Source organism: Sarcophilus harrisii, chromosome 5 (genome assembly GCF_902635505.1).
Source record: "Sarcophilus harrisii chromosome 5, mSarHar1.11, whole genome shotgun sequence".
NCBI lineage: Eukaryota > Metazoa > Chordata > Mammalia > Dasyuromorphia > Dasyuridae > Sarcophilus > Sarcophilus harrisii.
In genome coordinates, this window is record NC_045430.1 from 151,558,600 (window position 1) to 151,579,072 (window position 20,473).

Genomic DNA, 20,473 nt, shown 5'->3' on the forward strand with positions numbered 1-20,473 from the left:
TATATTTTATGGCTTAGAATGAAAAACCACAATAAAAAAATTAGAATTAAAGCTAACTCAAGGGGAAATGAAAAAATCCATTTGCTGGGTTGTTGTTGTTTTGTTTTGTTTTTTTTTTGAATAGGAAAATGCACATGACCAATGAGAACTTTCACATAAAAGCAGTATTAAGAAAACATCAGAGACATACATATGTGACCAGAAAAGAATATGATACAGTCATACAGTAAAAGTAAATAAAATTAATTCTGTGTGCTGCCCTGGTCATCACAAAAGAATCAAAGAAGCAAAGGAAAATCTTCATTGTATAAGGTAGAACTTCTGGAAAAAAAAATTCAAGGAAAGATATGAAAAAAATCACACAAAAAGAGAATAGACTAAGAGTTTGTGAACTCCACTAATGAATTACCAATACTGATGCATCCCATTCATCAAAATACTAACCAAACTGAGTTCCTCAAGGACTCAATAAATTTCCAAGACAGCAAAAAGAGAACTAGTTCTTGTGTCAGGAGATATGCCTTCAGATTTTGCCTCCATGATACATTCATGAGTGAGACAAAACATTTAACTTCATGAGACCTCAGTTTTATCCTCTATAAATCATAGATATAAAATCATAGAGGTGAATGAGATGTAGTCAGCTGAGGACCCAACTAGCTACAGATCTATTATCTTACAGATTTTTTTTCCCATGAGAACTGTGATTTTGCTCACATAAAGTATAAAGTTTAAAAACTCCCTCCATGATCATAAAGAACAGAAAGGGACCTGTATGTGCACGAATGTTTGTGGCAGCCCTCTTTGTAGTGGCCGAAACTGGAAACTGAGTGGATGCCCATCAGTTGGAGAATGGCTGAATAAATTGTGGTATATGAATATTATGGAATATTATTGTTCTGTAAGAAATGACCAACAGGATGATTTCAGAAAGGCCTGGAGAGACTTATACGAACTGATGCTGAGTGAAATGAGCAGGACCAGGAGATCATTATATACTTCAACAACAATACTATATGATGACCAGTTCTGATGGATCTGGTCATCCTCAGCAATGAGATCAACCAAATCATTTCCAATGTAGCAGTAATGAACTGAATCAGCTAAGCCCAGAGAAAGAACTCTGGGAGATGACTAAAAACCATTACATTGAATTCCCAATCCCTATATTTATGCCCACCTACATTTTTGATTTCCTTCACAAGCTAATTGTACAATATTTCAGAGTCTGATTCTTTTTATACAGCAAAATAACGGTTTGGTCATGTATACTTATTGTGTATCTAATTTATATTTTAATATATTTAACATCTACTGGTCATCCTGCCATCTGGGGGAGGAAGTAGGGGGTAAGAGGTGAAAAATTGGAACAAGAGGTTTGGCAATTGTTAATGCTGTAAAGTTACCCATACATATAAACCTGTAAATAAAAGGCTATTAAATTTAAAAAAAAAAAAAAAAAAACTCCCTCTATTCTATTGCAGAGAGGAAACTGTTCTGCAAATTATGATCTTAAGAATGTTGTCTGCAGAACTGAGAAACTAAATATTATAGATTTACTAGGTTTACATAGCTAGCACATGTTAGAGGAACGATTTGAATATAAGGATGAGGATTACTGAGAAGGCCAAGAGTTATCATTTATAATTTACATAATATATAAATGATAATATATATAATATATAAATTATATAACTTATCATTTATAATGAACAGCTTAATTTTATCTGGACAGAATTACAACAACAAAAACTCATGGCATTTTAATGACAAGGCACTGTATTTGGAATTGGAAGACACAAATTGGAATCCCAAATCTTCAATTTGCTAGAGCACGGCATTTTATTTGTGCTCAGGACCTCAGGAAACTGTTAGGACTAGATTTTATGACCTCTAAGGTCCCTTTTAAACTTAAACCATAAACATAAAATTAACATAAAAATTAAAGTCCTCAGGCACCCTTTGCAGTAAAGTCTTACAGGGGAGAAAAAAAGAGAAAAGTCATTTTACTAAGAGACAATGTTATCTATTTTTTTGAAGAGAAACATGAGCTAGGTAGAGAACCTAAACCAGCTGTCAGCACTTTTAGTTACCATAGGAAACTCAATCATAACAGTAGTTCAGTCAGTCAGTCAGTCAGTCAACCAACATTTTTTGAACTTCTACACTGGATGTACGTGCTAGATGTTGGACACTGAACGAAAAACAAGACATTCCCCATCCTCAAAGAATACACACTCTATTGAGGTAATCACCATGCAAATGACTACATTCAAATAAGCTATGTATAGGAAAAACAGCAAATAATCAACAGAGGGAAGGCACTAGACTTAATAGGATCAGGAAAAGTTTTCTGTTCTGGGGCATGAAGAAAACCAGATGAGATGGAGGACATCCCAGGCATGGGGATAGCCCCTGAAAATGTCCAGAACCAAGGGATGAAGTATTTTGTTTGAGGAACAACAAAAAGGTCAGCATCAGTGGAATGAAGATTATGTGGTAGGAGTTTGGTGTAAGACACTGAAAAGGAGGAAGTTACAATTTGAAGTGCTTCAAATACCAAATACAGGATTGGAGGTACAGAGACACAGTCAGACTTGCTCTTTAGGAAAAATCACTTTGGCAGCTAAGTAGAGGAGGATGAACTGGAGAGGCAAAAGATTTGTGGCAGAAAGACCAACCAAGTATCACAGTAGTCCTGGTATGAGGAGGTGAGGGCCTGTATCAAGGAGGTGGCAGTGACAGAGAAAAGAAAAGGGCATTTTTCAAGGGTTATTATAAAGGTAAAATTAACCAGTTTTTGGCAACCAACTGGATGTGGAGATGACATACAGTAAGGACTCAAATAGGACACCGAAGATGGACACCTCCAACAGTAACAGAAGGCAAAGGACAATGAGTTCAATTTTGGACATGTTTAAGTTTGGACTCTTGAAGATATCTACCAGACTGAGCAGAGAGACTAGGAACAAATGAGCACATCTGAGAATCATCTGTATAGCAATGAAAACTGAATCCTTAAGACCTGATGAGATCAAATGAAATAGTACGGAGAGCCTGGGACAGAGCTCGGTGGGACAACCACAACTGGAAAGCTAAAGCTAAATGAAGAACCAGCAAAGGAGACCAAGAAGTGGTCTTAGAAGAAAAAGAGAGTATGAAGGAAAAGAGGACGATCAATAGTTTTAAAAGCTTCAGAGAAGTCAAGAAGAATGTGCACTGAGAAAAGGATATTGACTTTGGCAATTAGGAATTTCTTCCACAAAAGGGAGATGAGATATGGAATGATAATGGAGGATAGGAGAGATGTGGTCATGTTTTAGGCAGTATGGAAACAGTCAGTGAACAAGGAAAAAGGAAAGATAAATGAGAGAGCAGAGATCCTAGAAGAGGCAATCCTCTTTAAGAGACAGGATGGAATGGGATTACTTGCACATATGGGGGGGGTGACCTCAGCCAAGAGAAGCGCTGCTTGCATCTCACATGATGAGACACGGGAGATGGAAATACAAGAAAAGACAAAATGTTCCCTGGGGATCATACGGAGAGAAGGAGCTCTCCCCCTCAGTTTTATCCATAAAATATGGGGAACGTCTCAGCTGAAAGGGCTGGGGTGGGGAAGTGTGCAAAACTAAATTTATCAACATATTGTATAAGGACTGATGATAAGGGAAATCTAATATAAGAAATCACTAAGAACATTAGGAAACTTGCTCATGTTCCTTCACAGATTTGAACCTCATTTAATACTTCCCGGTGGTCCTTGTCTGGTGGTAGCTAGTAGAAAACTTTGGTTTGGCCTTATCGCACTCAATGGTGTTATATTACTCCCTGTCTGCATACCTTGTTTAATCCGACTGGTAACTAGAATAGTGAAAAATACATTATTTAGAATGATCAGATTGGAAGGGAAAGCTGAAGGGTCTGTAAGATTGATGGTGTTAAAAGGACAAGGGTGGGAGCCAATGGCCCTTCTTGGACCCTTCTGACAGGAGCCAAAAGGAGATGAGGAATTAGATAGAGAATGTGATATTATGTTACAAAATTTTGAGGAAATCTCAATTGTACAAATAAGAGGGGGGATTGAATAAGATAGAGTGAGATCTCTCAAGACAGTTATGAAAATCAAGTAAGGCTTCATCTACCCCAGAGCTGGAGTGGACCTGAAGAAGTCCTTGGGCACTGACCCAAGGACACGCTTACTTCCCCTTCCTGTATTCTCCCATGACATCATTTTCTTCCTACCTCAATCAAATATGGGCAGCTATGTACTTATTGGCCAAAGTTCAATTTCCTGGTAGTTCCTGTGTTTAGAATGCAACCTCAGCCAATGAGGGTGAGGGTCAGTGGTAGGAGGGGTATTCGGTTTAGGGTTTAAAGTGTAAAACCTGTCTCCAAAAGTGCCTCCTCCTTTCAACTGCTTGTTCAACTGGAGGGACGCCCACTTCTTGCAAGAACATATAACAAAACTTCATTTTGCTTCTAGAGATACCTCCAGTATTTTTTTTATTAATATGGTGGTTACTCACCATTTTGAGCCAGCCACAGAGAAGTCACGGGACGTTTAAGGAAGGATAAAAAAAGATTTAGAAGGTCCACAGTGGTGAGCAGGATGGTGAGATGAAAAGGAAGGGGAAGTAGGACTTAGCAGCACTTTGGGCTCTGCGGAGATGACACAAGACAGATTTGGAGTGGATCAGTCAGCACAATGGCATGGTTTTCCTTACCCTCATTTAGCAGCACCATGTTAGGAGTGGTGCAAGGTGCAGCCTTAAGAAGATACAGGCAGGAAATTGAGGCCAGCGCAGAGCTGAAGGGGCCCCACAGGGTCAAGTGGGGAAATAGAAGATGCGTGGCCAGGGCACAACTTGAGGAATTCAGTGCTGGAAGGCAAGGCCAAAGCAGAGACCTGAGACTATCATACAAGGGAACTTCAGAGCCCGTCAACACCGAGGTGGTACATTGGTAGAGGATGGCACAAACAAGTGCCTGCTCAGCTTGGCAGGTGGTTGAGGGAGGGAGGAGGAGGTCATGGGGAATGAATAGGTGGAACTAAATGGTTAGGGTGTTTGAGGGAGTCTCAATATTATACACTCAAGGCCCCTACTATGAGTGAGGGAGTGGAGAAGAGAGAAAATCGTGGTCCAGATTCTGTACCTTTTAAAAAAAGAAAGGAGAATTTCCTGGACATCTGATGTGAATAGAATTAATCTCTGAGAATAGACACATAATTTTTCAATAATTCTTTGTATATGAGAAAAAACACCTTCATAGAGAATCCATAGTATTTCTGTGGTTCACCACGAGAAGTGTCTTATCACCCAAATAACAATTCATTCACATTATTCATCAGTCACTTTTTCTGTAAAATATCCTTTAATAATTATGATTTTTTTTATTCTAAAGGACTTTTAAAATGGCTGTCTTCAAAATTTCAAAATCTTTTCTTTGACTAGAAAGCAAACTTTTAGTATACATAATGTTTCTAATTTAATATTTGAAATGGTCATTTAATAGTACCACCTCTATCTAAATATTCAGTTCAGGAATCTTTTTAAAGTATATAATGAAAAGTAATGACTCCCTCTCTCACTCAAAGTAATTTTCTCTCCATGAAACTCTAAAAATGTTCTCATAGTTCAATTGTATTCATAATTCTTACAGACTTAACATGCTGTGTTTTGTGTCATTACGTTCATACATTAAAAGAAGGAAGAAGATAAAATAAAGAGAAGAAGGGGGAATAGAGAAAGGGAAGGAAAGAAAGGAAGGAAAATTCTCTTTATAAGATTTTTAAGTTCCCATATAAGCCCTATACCTCACTTATCTTTGCATCTGGATCAATAAATACTGAATAGGTACTTAATAAATGCTCAATTAATGCTAAATCAATCAATGTATTTCTAAAGCAGAGATTCCCAAAGGATATAACAAAATAAAAATTTGCAAAAAACTTAAATTTTTTAACTTCAAGTAAAATTTTTGAGAATGGATACATATTATATAAATCAGTTTTCCACTTTGTAGAAACAGGAAGTGAGAGTCTTCCTGATGCTAAATTCTTCAATGGATTAGCAAATCAAAACAAGAATTCGTAATCAAGTAGAGAAAAGTAAAAAAATGCTTGGTTTTGTCATTTTTCTAATTTCTGCAATAATCTTTGTTATTGTGCTAGGTGATTCTTTTGGGGTACTAGAAAAGAAAAAAAGAAATGTTGCTGCAAAATAATCTGTTTCTACACAACTTGAATTTCTATCCTGCTAACAAGGCAAACTACATATACATAATAAGTTCAAATTCTTATTCTAAAATTTTTTAATAGTTAATGAAACATACCTTCTAAAGATTCAATTCCTGTAGCCTGTGCCAATAAATCTTCATGCCTTGCCACTACCTAAAAAATAAGAATCAATGAGTAGCATTTACTTTGATTGTATTTAGCAAAAAATACACACAATAAAACTTAAATTTCCTTGGGACTTTCAGCCAAGATGTTTTACTTGGAACAGAGATAGACAATCTTTCATATACAATGCCTTACTCCAGTAAAAACTGAAATTTGCATAAGACCAATTAATAATCAAATCAAAGACCAAGTAATCAAAAGGAAAACTGGATTAAGTGATTTATATGCCAGAAATGCATAAAAATATGTCAGCTATAAATCCAAAGGAAATAGGAAAGACAACCACCAGCAAAGCCAAAGTCAGTATAAGTAAAACAAGCCAGCATAATCCCAAGGGACCAAATACATGATCAGTATAGCTTGCTCTATATCCAGAGGGAGCAAAAGCAAAAAGGAAGGGGTAGAAGGAAAGAAGGGGCAGGAGTGTTGAGATGGAGTCACCTCAAGCCCATGAGTTTTAAAATTCCCATTAGCTTTTTGTCTTGAGATGCCTTGGAAGACCCTGAAAATCTAGCACTCATCCTCAAAGACTGACAGAGAGCGGTCTAACCCCATATAGTAAAAGTGAATACAGGAATTTAGGGAACCTAGGGCAAGATCAATGTGGACTAACCCACTAAAAACATAGCAAGGAGCAGAGCTTAGTCCTAGGATAGGGTAGGAATATAAGATAAGTAAATCAAAATGAGAGAAACCAGTGGAAAAAATAGTTGTAGAGTTTCCCCCAAAAAAGGAAACGACTACAGCAATTTTAACTGATCTGCTAGTCAATGAGACATAACTGATGAATCACTGGCCTCCTTGAAAATCATGAAATTATTTTTTAAAAAGACAGGATACTACATTTCAGGAAATCAGAAATTATTAAAAGCAGAAAGCAAAATAGAAAAAGAGAAAAATCTATCGATCACCACCTGAAACATCAAAAGGAAAAATCCCAGAAATCTCATATTTCAAATCAAAGAGCCTCCCAATCAAAGAAAAATAGTACAAGCATCCAGAAAGAACTCCAATTACCAAAACATCACAACTAGGCTCAAACAAGCCCTGGAAGCTTCTATAAAAAAAAAAAAAAATGAGAGATGTTTAAATATAACATTCTAAAAGCAAAAGCAAAAACAAGTTATTCTAAAAAGCAAAGTATACTACTATATTGAAAAAAATAAATAAACCTTTAATGGAAGAGGTCTTCCAAGTATTTCTGAGTGAAAAACCAGAGCTAAGCAAGCACTCTGAAGTATCAACATAAGAATCAAGTGAAATCTAGAAAGGTAAATTTATTTGAGCAATTAGAAGGAGCTAAATGATAATGTAGCACTAATATTCTAATGAAGTAAAAAGAAAGAAGTGTTCCTTCAGAATTTCAATTTCTTCAAAAAGTACCGAAGGAGTTAAGTTAGATAAAAAAGGAGGGGTCTGAGGTGGATTGGTTTTATTTATTCTGAGAATTTTAAGAGGGGAATGAGAAAGGAGAATAATTAATGATAACAATTAAGAAGAAAACATGCCTATATTTCCTACTACATATCAGGCACTGTGTTATATATACACTCTTTATAAATATTATCTCATTTTATTCAATACCTCTAAGCATCCTTATAACAGTTTTACAGATGAAGAAACTGAGGCAAGTAGAGATTAAATGACTTGCCAAAAGTCACATATAGCTAGCAGGTCTTTCTAACTCCAGGCACAGCACTTTAATTACTATACCACCTTGCCTCCTCTCATAAAAAATATAATAGGGAAGTTTGAGAGGGGAAAGGAAAATGAGTTCATAAGTTTCAGATATTTAGAGGACATCCAATGAGGGACACCTAAGAAACAGCTGGAGATGCAAGAGCAAAAGTCAGAAGAGAGATTAAGGCCAGACTGGGAAATCTGAGAATGGTATAGAAAGGAGAGGAAGTTGGAGGACATATAACTTGCTATTTTCATAATGGTCACACTACTTATTTGTGGTAAAATCTCAAGGTTTTTCCGGGAACCTTTTCTCCACTGTTTCTGCATTCTATCACATGATGAGATCATCAATACCTGTAGGCTTATCTTCTCTATGCAAATTACTCTCAAATCCATATATTCAGCCTTCATATCTCTCTGGAGTGCCAGATACACATCTACAACTGGATATTTCAAAGTGGATTGCCATGAGCACCTCAAATTCAACATGTCCAAAATAGAACTTACTATCTTTTCCCCTGATTCAACCCTCTTCTGAACTTTCATTTTTTCTGTCAAAAGCATTATCATCCTCCCAAAGAATCAAGTTCACAACCTCAGAATTTTCTTGACTCCTTACCCATCCTTACTCCATATATTCAATGTGTTGCCAGTCTTGTCATTTCTACTTCTACAATATCTCCCACATTCTTTCCCTTTTCTCTGCCCACACTGCTACTACCCTGGCCCAGGCCTTCCTCAATTCCATTCTGAACTACTGCAACAGCTTCCTAACTGGTGTCCTTCCTCTAACCTATCCTCTCCACCACGTGCTCACCCGGTTTTCCTAAATTCTGAGGATTCCACCCCTTTCCAGCAAATTCCTGTGTTGTCTACTACCGAGGGGCAATTAGTTCCTTTGTTTAGATTTTGAAGCACTGCATCACCTGACCCTAAACTTTTTCCCAACTGTTTTCTTTCCAATATATGCAAAATGGCCTTCTTGTTACTCCTCATACAGGCCACTCCATCTCCCATCTCTGTGCCTTTGCACTGGCTGTCCCCATATTAGGATGTCACTCCAGCCTCACCTTCACCTCCCACAAGTCTTTGTTTCCTTCAGTATTCTACTCATTTTACTCTACATGAGCCTTTCCAGTTTCCAGTTTCTCCTCAGTTCTTTTATATCCACTTAAAAGAAGGGGCCACCTAAAAGAGGATATTTTTATATTTGACCCTGGGCACTATTGAAGTTTAATGAGCAATGATATGAGCTGAACAGCACTTTAAGAAACCTGCTTTGGTATGTGAATGGAGGATGGATTGAAATTGGGAGAGAGACTTCAAACAAAATACTATTCCAGTAGTTCAAACAGATAAGAGCACTGATGTAATGTCAGAAGGGGAAAAGGAGCATGACAGATGTTGTGAAAGTAAAATCAAAAGGATTTGGCAAGGGACAACTAGATGGCGCAGTGGGTAGTGTATCAGCCCTGGAGTCAGGAGGACCCAAGTTCAAATATGGCCTCAAGACATTTGACAATTATTTGCTGTGTGAACCTGGCCAAGTCACAACCCAGACTGCCCCTGGAAAAAAAAATTAATTTAAAAAAAAAAAGGACTTTGGCAACTGGTTGGATTTAAGTAATAAGAAAAAGTTATCCGTTGAAAATGCCACACAGCTTATAGATCTGCTTGATTGGGATGACTTGGCAAAAGGAAAGAAGGAAGCAAAAGCTTGGGAACGACAGATAATGACTTAAGTTCTAGACATACTAAATTCAGAATGTCCAGTGGACAATTCAAAATGCGACTGAAGGTTAGAAGTTAGAAGAGAACTCTCATCTGCAAAGAGATTCTGAACCTGTGGAGGCAATGAGATGTATCAAGTAAAACAGTATAGAGAGAAAATAAAAACAAAGCTGGGGACACACCAGGTTAATAGGTCTGACCTGAATGAAGACCTAGCAAACAATATCAAGAAGGAGTAAAGAGACAAGTGGAAAAAAATCAGGAGAGAACAGTGTCCTGAACACTTAAAGAAAAGAGTAACTGATTACCCAGTGTTGCACAGAGGTCAAGAGGAATGAGGACAGAGAAATCCAATTGCTATTTGATTTGGCAATTAAGAGATCATTGAAAAGTTTGGAGAAAAACTCAGATGCATGATTTCAAGGAACTAAAGAAAAGAATAAGAGGAAACGAAGAAGAGGAGAAGCACTTAATGTAGGTTTTTTTAGATAAAAAGAGAAGGATATAAAGCAATAACTGATGGTAATGCTCATATTCACTGAGAAGGGTTTGTTGTTGTAGTTTTAATAATGGAGAAAACATAGGCATATTTGTGGACAGGAAAAAAGGAGCCAAAACAATGATAATCTGTAAGAGAATGGGAATGATCAAGTGTCATAATCTGTTGGAGAAAACTGTAAAAGTCAGAAGGGAGCAAAAAGAATTGCCTTCATAAGGAGAGTCACCTGTTCTTACAAAACAGGTAAAGGAAGAGATGGTTAGGGAAGATGCTGGAATGATGTGAGTTGAAAAGTTAAGATGAAAGTAAAAGAGAAGCAAGGGAATTAATGGAAAAAAAAATCAAATGAAGGTGAACTAGCTGTACCTGATCTAAAACTATATTATAAAGCAGCAGTCACCAAAACCATTTGGTATTGGCTAAGAAATAGATTAAGTGATCAGTGGAACAGGTTAGGTTCACAAGACAGAATAGTCAACTATAGAAATCTAGTGTTTGACAAACCCAAAGATCCTAACTTTTGGGATAAAAATTCATTATTTGACAAAAACTGCTGGGATAATTGGAAATTAGTATGGCAGAAATTAGGCATGGACCCACACTTAACACCATATACCAAGATAAGATCAAAATGGGTCCATGATTTAGGCATAAAGAACGAGATTATAAATAAATTAGAGGAACATAGAAAAGTTTATCTCTCAGACCTGTGGAGGAGGAAGAAATTTGTGACCAAAGATGAATTAGAGACCATTATTGATCACAAAATAGAAAATTCTGATTACATCAAATTAAAAAGCCTTTGTACAAACAAAATTAATGCAAACAAGATTAGAAGGGAAGCAACATACTGAGAAAACATCTTCACAGTTAAAGGTTCTGATAAAGGCCTCATTTCCAAAATATAGAGAGAATTGACTCTAATTTATAAGAAATCAAGCCATTCTCCAATTGATAAATGGTCAAAGGATATGAACAGACAATTTTCAGATAATGAAATTGAAACTATTACCACTCATATGAAAGAGTGTTCCAAATCACTATTAATCAGAGAAATGCAAATTAAGACAACTCTGAGATACCACTACACACCTGTCAGATTGGCTAAGATGACAGGAAAAAATAATGATGAATGTTGGAGAAGATGCGGAAAACTGGGACACTGATGCATTGTTGGTGGAGTTGTGAATCTAATCCAACCATTCTGAGAGCAATCTGGAATTATGCCCAAAAAGTTATCAAACTGTGCATACCCTTTGACCCAGCAGTGCTACTACTAGGCTTATACCCCAAAGAGATACTAAAGAAGGGAAAGGGACCTGCATGTGCCAAAATGTTTGTGGCAGCCCTGTTTGTAGTGGCTAGAAACTGGAAAATGAATGGACGTCCATCAATTGGAGAATGGTTGAGTAAACTGTGGTATATGAATGTTATATGTTATGGAATATTATTGTTCTGTAAGAAATGACCATCAGGATGAATACAGAGGGGCTTGGAGAGACTTACATAAACTGATGCTAAGTGAAATGAGCAGAACCAGGAGATCATTATATACTTCAACAACGATACTGTATGAAGATGTATTTTGATGGAAGTGGATTTCTTTGACAAAGAGACCTAACTCAGTTTCAGTTGATCAATGATAGACAGAAGCAGCTACACCCAAAGAAAGAACTCTGGGAAATGAACGTAAACTGTTTGCATTTTTGTTTTTCTTCCTGGGTTATTTCTAGCTTCTGAATTGAATTCTCCCTGTGCAACAAGAGAACGGTTCGGTTCTGCACACATATATTATATCTAGGATATGCTGTGACATATTCAACATATATAGGACTGCTTGCCATCTAGGGGAGGGGGTGGAGGGTGAGAGGGGAAAAATCGGAACAGAAGTGAGTGCATGGGATAATGTTGCAAAAAATTACCCTGGCATGGGTTCTGTCAATAAAAAGTTATTATAATAAAAAAAGAAAAAAAAGGAGAAAAAAAAAGAAAGTAAAAGAGAAGAAAGTAGGGATACCCATTGCATTCATCCAAATGCCCTGCTCTGTATGCTAGGCTGCTGATTTACCATTTAGATCACAAAATCAAGCTGATTACAAAAACTACAAATTCGTGGGATACAACTATAGTTGTCTCCTCACTGCTACTGCGTCATCCATCAACATAAATGACAGGATTAACCTTAAAGCCATATAGTAGGGGATTTTCTTGAGAAAATTAATGATTCCTTAAGTTCATAATTCTAATATATGAATTTATACTAAATGAAGCATATTTATATTCTAGCAAGAAAAAAAAAGCAACAAGTTTTCTTTTCAAACAAAAGTTATTTCCATGGCTTTGCTATGTTACTACTATAGTTTTATAGGTTAACAGCACAGCCACTGAATGTAAAAATATGAAAAAAAACGAAACTTTAATAAAGCCATTAAGGAGTATAATCAAAAATATCCCAAAACTTAGCTGTAACATTCTTGTTATGATGATACTTTTAATTTAAATAATTATGTAAGTCAGTAGCCAAGAAGACTCAATTTAATCTTTTTTTCTACATATATAACTTCAGTATGTATTCTTCACAACTCAGGGACAGATTTAAGCTTTATTTTTAGAAGATACATACTATTAAAAAAAAAAAAAAGCATAGATTTGGGGAAATTTTTGCATCTATTTTTCATCTCTATCAGAAAATTGAAAAATTATCTTACTTTCCAAAGTTTAGCAAAGCAGGTAATTATGAAGTAATTTAGAGATGAACTGTCTCTAAATCAACATGGAAATTTGTAGGACATGATTTGCTATGATATATTCGAGTGTCAACCATCAGAAGCAAAAATGACATAGCTAAGCATTAAATTCTGGCTACTTTTCTTCAACCACAAAAATGCATGACAAAATAAGTGCATGTAATTTTATAATTATTTTTGCTGTAAGTGTTGAATGTAGAATTTTAAAGAAAAAAAGCCTCTTTTAGACAAAAGCATGAGAAAGTTAAAACACTAGAATATTCAGCTAAATGATTTTTCTTTTTTTTTTTCCTGTTTTCAATTCTCAAAAGAAATTCTCAATTTAAAACTCTACATGTACAAATGTGATCTAATTCAATTAATATTTATTAAGCATCTATGACATTCCTGGCACTTTGCTAAGCATTTAAGATACAATCAATAAAAAGAAAGACAGCCTCTGCCTTCAACAACTTTACAATACAATACTGAGGTCAACACAGAAAAGGAGGCAGGAAAGCAGGCTGTATGGAGTTGAAAACAGGCAGAGCAGCAGATGTAAAATAGTATGATCTGAGAGTCCAGTCTCTACCGTCTGAAAAGGAAGTCATTGAGGGGAGTTTGGTACTTTGACCTCCAACCCTACCACCAAAAGAAAGAAGAGGTTGAAGGAGGTAGAATGAGTCAATCAAGGCTTGAGTTAGTGGTGAGGTAAACAATCAGTTAATCTTGGAGGAGTACCTTAGTCTATGGAACTGAAACTAAGCAAGGCAGAAGATACAAAGGAGGTAAGTAGCAGGGCTGGCACTGCTACCATCTGTGGGGCTCTCCACCCCTGCACCATACTATCTCTGCTCACTTGAGTGAAGTTGGCATGTTGCAAATACAGGAATGGAACAAGAGACACTGCTACATTTTAAAACAAGTCAAACAAGTTTAAAGCAAGAACCACAATTCTGATATCTTTCACTACAGCAGCCTCAAAGTTGGTACATACAACAGTTAGCATTTCTGGTAATGACAACCATCATTCTTGTAACAAGCCACCTAGAGTTCAGGGAGGCAACTGTGGCTAAAGCTCAGGGCTAGGACATCGTCATCATATAAAATCTCTAAGTCTCTGTTATATTCCCAAATGTGCAATAATTGTTTAGAATGCATGATAAAATCCAATGCTTCTTCTATGAAATAAGCAGATATGAAGTATCTGAAACCAGTTAATGCAAATAATTTAGAAAATAATATTCCATGTGAATAGGGCTGGGAAAGGGGAAGAGATTACAAAATTATTATACTGTACAAAATAAAGTGATTTTCTATATTTTGCCCAGATAGATGTACCATCTCTCTTTTTTGGGGAAATTTTTTTTTAAGTCAGAAGTCTGAGAGAGTGAGAAGAACTTGAAGACTGTCTTGTCCAACCCGTCATTTTCCAAATGAAGATACTGAGGCTCTGAAAGATTATGCAGCTTCTAACAATCTCTATGTAAGGTTGGGAAGAGAGGAAAAAAAAAAAAAAGATTATCTTCTGAAGCAAATTTGAATAACATAATCAATTTGCCTCAAGGAAGCAGGTCTTCTATATACCCAGCACATGAACACTCTCTAACCTGAAATAAGAATTCAGAGGATTTATTCATTTCAATTCTATACATACATCTAAGCTAGTAAGCAAGAATATTCAAAATATAAAGGACTACTGCCTAAACAAAAATTTCCATCAGCCTCACACAGCTCTTAGATCTGATTCAAACAAATTCATATGGAATCCCATCACCTAAAACAGGAGGAAAATGTGAAATTTTTGTTATAGGTAGATTTTTCTGATCCACCATCTATGGAAGATGAACTTTGATTAATCATTATCCAGTAACAGATAAGGATTTCTATTCTAGACAAAAATGCAACTTTCATTATTTAGAAGAGATGTTAGAGGTCATCGGTTACAAGCCTTTCCTTTTACATTCGAAGATATTAAGTCCAAGTTTTCTTCCAGTTCCTTTTTATGACTTTTTAAAAGGTAGCTATATAGTCTGAATTTGTGACACAGAAAAGAATCTGGCCATATTCTACTTTAATATGCTATTTAGCCATAGATAGATAGGTTTTAGAAACCCTTAAGACCTTAACTTTTGAGTGAAAATTCACTTGAGTAACAGGAAAAGTTCATACTTGTTCAGAGAGTAAAACAACTTGGGCAAATCATAGAACACAAGTCCTATTTCAATCAAAGATTGTGTGGAAAAAATAAGTTAGGAAGAAAGGCTGATGGGCCTTTATCCTTCAACTCATCATAACAATTCACTTCAGAAGTGGCATTTAGAAAAGGATGCTCCTACCAACAGATTTTTCTCTTTCCAAGTCTCTAAACCAAAGAAAAAATATAAATTAGCTTTTGGATGCTAAAAAAAAATGTTAACAAGGTATTTTTGTATCATTTTAAAATTATGTGTCCAAGAGAGAGAGAGAGAGAGAGAGAGAGAAACAAGGAAAGAAAAATCTGTGACTCAGAAAGCTGAGGGTTTAGAGCTGTCGGTCTGCACAGTGCAGCCTGACTTCTACACAAATACTGTAAAATCTATATTGTAGAGGAAATGACTTTATCAAAATCACACCTTTCATATACCACCACAATTTTATGCTGCATTTTAACTGTTTACAGGGATAAAAAAGCCAAGTCCCTGGTCCATGTTCCTGGGTATAGGATACACCTTACAGGCCTATATTCTGATAGATTCAAGGCACCCAGGCAAAACAAGATAACTGGACTAGATGGGGTTTCTGGTGATAATATGTTATTATTCAGTGGCATACATAGATTACTTAAATTCAGGGTTACACTTGGATGAAGAAACAATTGTCAGATAGTCACACCATAATCAATTATCTTTTTTGAGGGTTGATTTGTACTGAATGGTAAAAAATTAGCCAGAAAATGACCTGAAAGTTGAAAAAACAAACCATTCAATCTCAGCTTGGCTATAAAGCTTACATGAAACTACTATCCTAGATATTAGAAAATTTGAAATTACTTTTTCATCATCAAATACATTAAATTATTTTTAGAAATAACTTATTTTTCCTCAAAATATATTTATATGTCTCTTATAAGAAAACTGTATCTTTATTAAATAAGTGATTTATAGGCCAACATGTTTTGTTTTGTTTTTTAAAGAAATTAAAAGCATTTAAGTACTTATTATGTGAGAGGCAGTAACTACTAAGCACTAGGGATAAGGAAAGAATAATAAAATTTATCCCTGGCTGCAAAGAGCTCAAATTCTAATGGAAATAATTAAGGTACATTCAAAATAAATAAAGAGTAAATTGAAATCATCTCAGAGGGAAAGACATTAACTGCAAAGGGGACTATATAAGGTTCCATACAAAAAATAGGATTTGAGCTAAATCTTGAGGTTAGTCAAGGAAATTAAGAGAGAGGTAAGGAGAAAGGTAAAGAGAAAGGCAAAAGGTAAAAGCCAATGAAAAGGAAAGGAATGATAAAGTGAGAGTGGCATATAAAGAAAGCAAGTGAAATATACTCACTATAAAGGTCATATCTACACTATAGGAAAATCACTTTGGCAGCTGAGTGAAGGATGGATTGATGGAAGGAAGGATTTGAAGCAAGAAGACTAATTAGAAAGCTATTGCAATACTCCAGATGCAATGTAATAAGGAACTGCATTAGGGTGGTGGCTGTGTGAGTACAGAAAAGAGGATGTATATGAAAGATGATGAAAAAGTATAAAGGACAATGTGGTAAATAGATCAGATATATGAGCAAGAGTGAAGAACTGGAGGTGATATCAAAGTTGTGATCCTGAGGAAGGAACTAAGAGGATGAGGGTACTCTCAAGAGTAATAGGGAAGTTAGAAAGTAAAATAAATTTATTTTGGGACATGCTGAATTTAAGATGCCTAAAAGACATTCAGCCAGTTCAAGATGTCCAAAAGGCAATTAGTGATACACGACTATATAATGTCTCAAAATAAAATTTAAAGCAGAAGCCACAAAAAGATGTTTTCCAGCACAATACAACTGAAAAAGACAGTAGAAAAGGTCTGTTGCATCAGAGTCACAGTTGAGCACAGTCCAGGGAGGGGAGAAAAAATATGGAATGCAAATAATTTTTAAAACAAATGTTAAAAATTGTTTTAATGTATAACTGAGGAAAAAAATAAAATAGCTTGTGTTTTGCTTCAAACTGTATATACTTTTTACTTCTTTCATTTCCACAATTTTATATGTACAGTAGAATCATAGTAATATGGAAGTCAAAAGTCTAACATAACCCAGTAAATCCAAAAATGAATCAAAAAGCTTCAGAAAGCAGAATCCATCAAGAATAATTGTGTCTTCAATGATGGTTCATTATGACTAATTGGTTCATCAACCAGGAATAAAAAAAGAAAAAGAAAAATTCTCCATGGTTAGTGATAGCTATTAAAAATCATATATCACAAAATGCCAGCTAAAAAATCTAAAGAGAAAAGAAGAAAAACAGTGAAAAGAGAAAAAGTACATGGGGGTAGTCACTTGGATTAGACATAAAAAAAATCCATTCTAAAGTCCTAGCTCTTTGAGGTCCCAATCAACTCTTTGAATATCAATCTACCATTTCATCTTTTGCCAGTCTCACTTCTGGGACCAACTAGTTGGAAGCCCTTAAACATGTCATTTAACTTTTCAGAATGGCAATTTGTCTCATCTACAGAATTAGAGGTGTGGACAACATACTCCTGAAGATTACTTTCAAAGAGACGATTTTGGTGGATCAGCATAATAAGGACTTGTGTCTAATGTGGCATCCAGGCAAAGAAAGAAGTTTCTATTTACATGTGTACACTGTCTCCTCCAGTAGAAAAGCAGCTTCTTACAGGCAAGGACTGTCTGGTTTTTATCTCTATCCCCAGTGCTTGGCACAGTACCTGGCACAAAGTAGGCATTTAAATGCTTACTGAATTAACAACTAGTTAATTGTCTGCAACTAGTCTCCTTTGCAAGGTGACAGATTAAGGAAAAAAAAAAAAAAAGGCAGCCTTAAACCCTACAATTTTTTTATATTTCCTTAACTCTGCTTCATGCATTCTAACTAACATGGAACAGCTATATCTTTCACTTATGTCTGATTTTACTTTTACAGTTCAATCAAGGACCAATAACATTGTTTATAATTTGACTTCTCTGATTAATGTCTTAAAATCCAACTCCTACTGAAAAATCTTCTTTATCCCAAGAGTCTACTATGTTTCTCCCTTCTAATTTTTTCCCGTGTATTTTGTGCATGTCAAGTGATTAGAATGCATGAAGCATAGTTAAGGGAATATAGAAAAGTTGTAGGATTGAAGGATGTCTTTCTTTTTCTTAATCTGTCACCTCACAAGGGAGACTAGTTACAGAATATTACTCAGTAAAAAGGATTCAACAGATGGTTCTTTAAAATTGTTCAGTTCCACTAAGGTTTTTTGGTTTTTGGTTTGTTTGTTTTGCTGAGGCAACTGGGGTTAAGTGACTTGCCCAGAGTCACATAATTAGGACATGTTAAGTGACTGAGGCCAAATTTGAACTCGGGTCCTCTTGATTTCAGGGCTAGTGCTATATCCACTGCGCCAACTAGCTGCCCCACCACTAAGGTTTTTTAAAGTATTTAACCTACAAATATTTGATTTACCTATAATTTTACTTTGGAAAAATAAGATATTCATAGAAATGCAAACATTAATTTTTGCATATATTTATATTTATGTATACACACATACCAATATATCTTAAGTGATAATGACTTAATAAAAATACAATTTTGTTACATTAGGGCTATCCTAAAAAAAAAAGAAAGAAAGAAAGAAAGAAAGAAAGAAAGAAAGAAAGAAAGAAAGAAAGAAAGAAAGAAAGAAAGAAAAAGAGAAAAGGAAAAAAAAAGCCTTACTTGTAAGTGTAGTTCTTTATCCAACTGACTTATTCCTTGTGCAAGTTTTGCTAGTTGTTCAGCTATTACAGCTTGGTGAATAGACTGAGAAGTATAAGTCTTTACATCAAAGTCTTCACTTAAAAAGTCAAAATAACATTCTGAAAGGAAAATGAAAAAGGTTAATTAAAAATACAGGAACAAAACACACAAATTTATTATTTTGCTATTAAATCTTCATTAAGGAAGGCATTGATTATAAGACAATTACTATTCAGGCATCAATCTTTAAGGGAAAAAAAAAGAGGGATAGAGATGGAAGTCTTCCAATGTCCATGAAAAAACAAGGACAAAATTTAGAGCCCCAGCAGTCAAGACACTAAAACATGAGTAACTAAAGTAAACTTGAAATTTTAACAAATGGAAGCAAACATTAATTGTCATCCACCATAATGGAGGAAGATAGTACTCATGACAGTAATATAAAAAAGATAAGAAAAACAAGTTTCTACTATATACGCATAACAAAGAAAATAGAAATAACACACTCAGCAAAATTAAGTATAAGCCTGAATGAAAAAAAAAGACACAATGAACTGAAAGACTTTGAGATAATTGTAAAATTCTGATACAAATTATGACAGCAAGTTGAATACACTTTTTCTTAATGTCTCGTTGATCATCAAGAGCAAATAACTGTATCTGTTGCTCCCCACTGCCATTTCCTAACTTTCCTCCTTCACTGAAGCTCTCCCTAATATATGGCCAGTTCTAATTCTGGAGGTAGTTACCTATTTTAGTCTCCAGTGTGTGTTCGTTCTCTCTCTCTCTCTCTCTCTCTCTCTCTCTCTCTCTCTCTCTCTCTCTCTCTCCCCCAAAGAGAATACTGAGTTGAGTACAAAACTTAATTCACAATCCTCTACATCACAATCCACACTTCCATACTAGAGGACTTCAAACACTCCGGCCTCCCAGGTGTTTAATCCTCCCAGGTCCCACAATCTATTCCTTCCCATCACTTAAACTACACATAGGGGCAGTCATTAACTTGAACTCAACACTGATCATAAGTGCTGTCACAAGAATTCTAAAATTACTCCAACCATCCCCAAGATTCCACTATCCTACCTATCTACTTTACTTCTAAGTCCTTCTTCTGTCCTTCCACTTCTCCAAAGTCTCCCAGAGCATCATTCATACTTCAGTTTCACTTTCTTTCCTTTCTAATCTTGGTCCTACAAGAAACCAGCCTCGTCTTGTTCAGCCTTCTAACCTTGCACCTTGCCTTGCTAAATCCAACCCCACATTACTTCTACCCCTCTGCTCCTACTCATGTGCTGCTAAACTGAAGCAGAGAAGGTAATAGCAATCCTGACTGAGTACATTTAACATTTTAATCTAAACTGGGCCCCTGACAATTTAAGAAAACGTTAACTTTTCCCTGAATTAACTCTCCTTTCCAATCCTGATGGTGGCTATGACAAAGCTCTTCTCCCCACAAGTCTCCTAAATTGACCCT

General features: G+C 35.7%; 1 protein-coding gene across 1 annotated transcript in view; it reads right to left on the bottom strand.

The window, feature by feature from the left end:
• The window catches only part of COG5 (component of oligomeric golgi complex 5), a 328,255-nt gene that overhangs the window by 303,237 nt on the left and 4,545 nt on the right, over window positions 1-20,473 (bottom strand). Inside the window, exons 2-3 of the mRNA XM_031938757.1 lie at window positions 18,976-19,115; window positions 6,337-6,394 (exon numbers count right to left, since the gene is read on the bottom strand). Of these exons, the coding sequence (XP_031794617.1) occupies window positions 6,337-6,394; window positions 18,976-19,115 (198 nt within the window). The remainder of the gene's footprint in view (window positions 1-6,336; window positions 6,395-18,975; window positions 19,116-20,473) is intronic.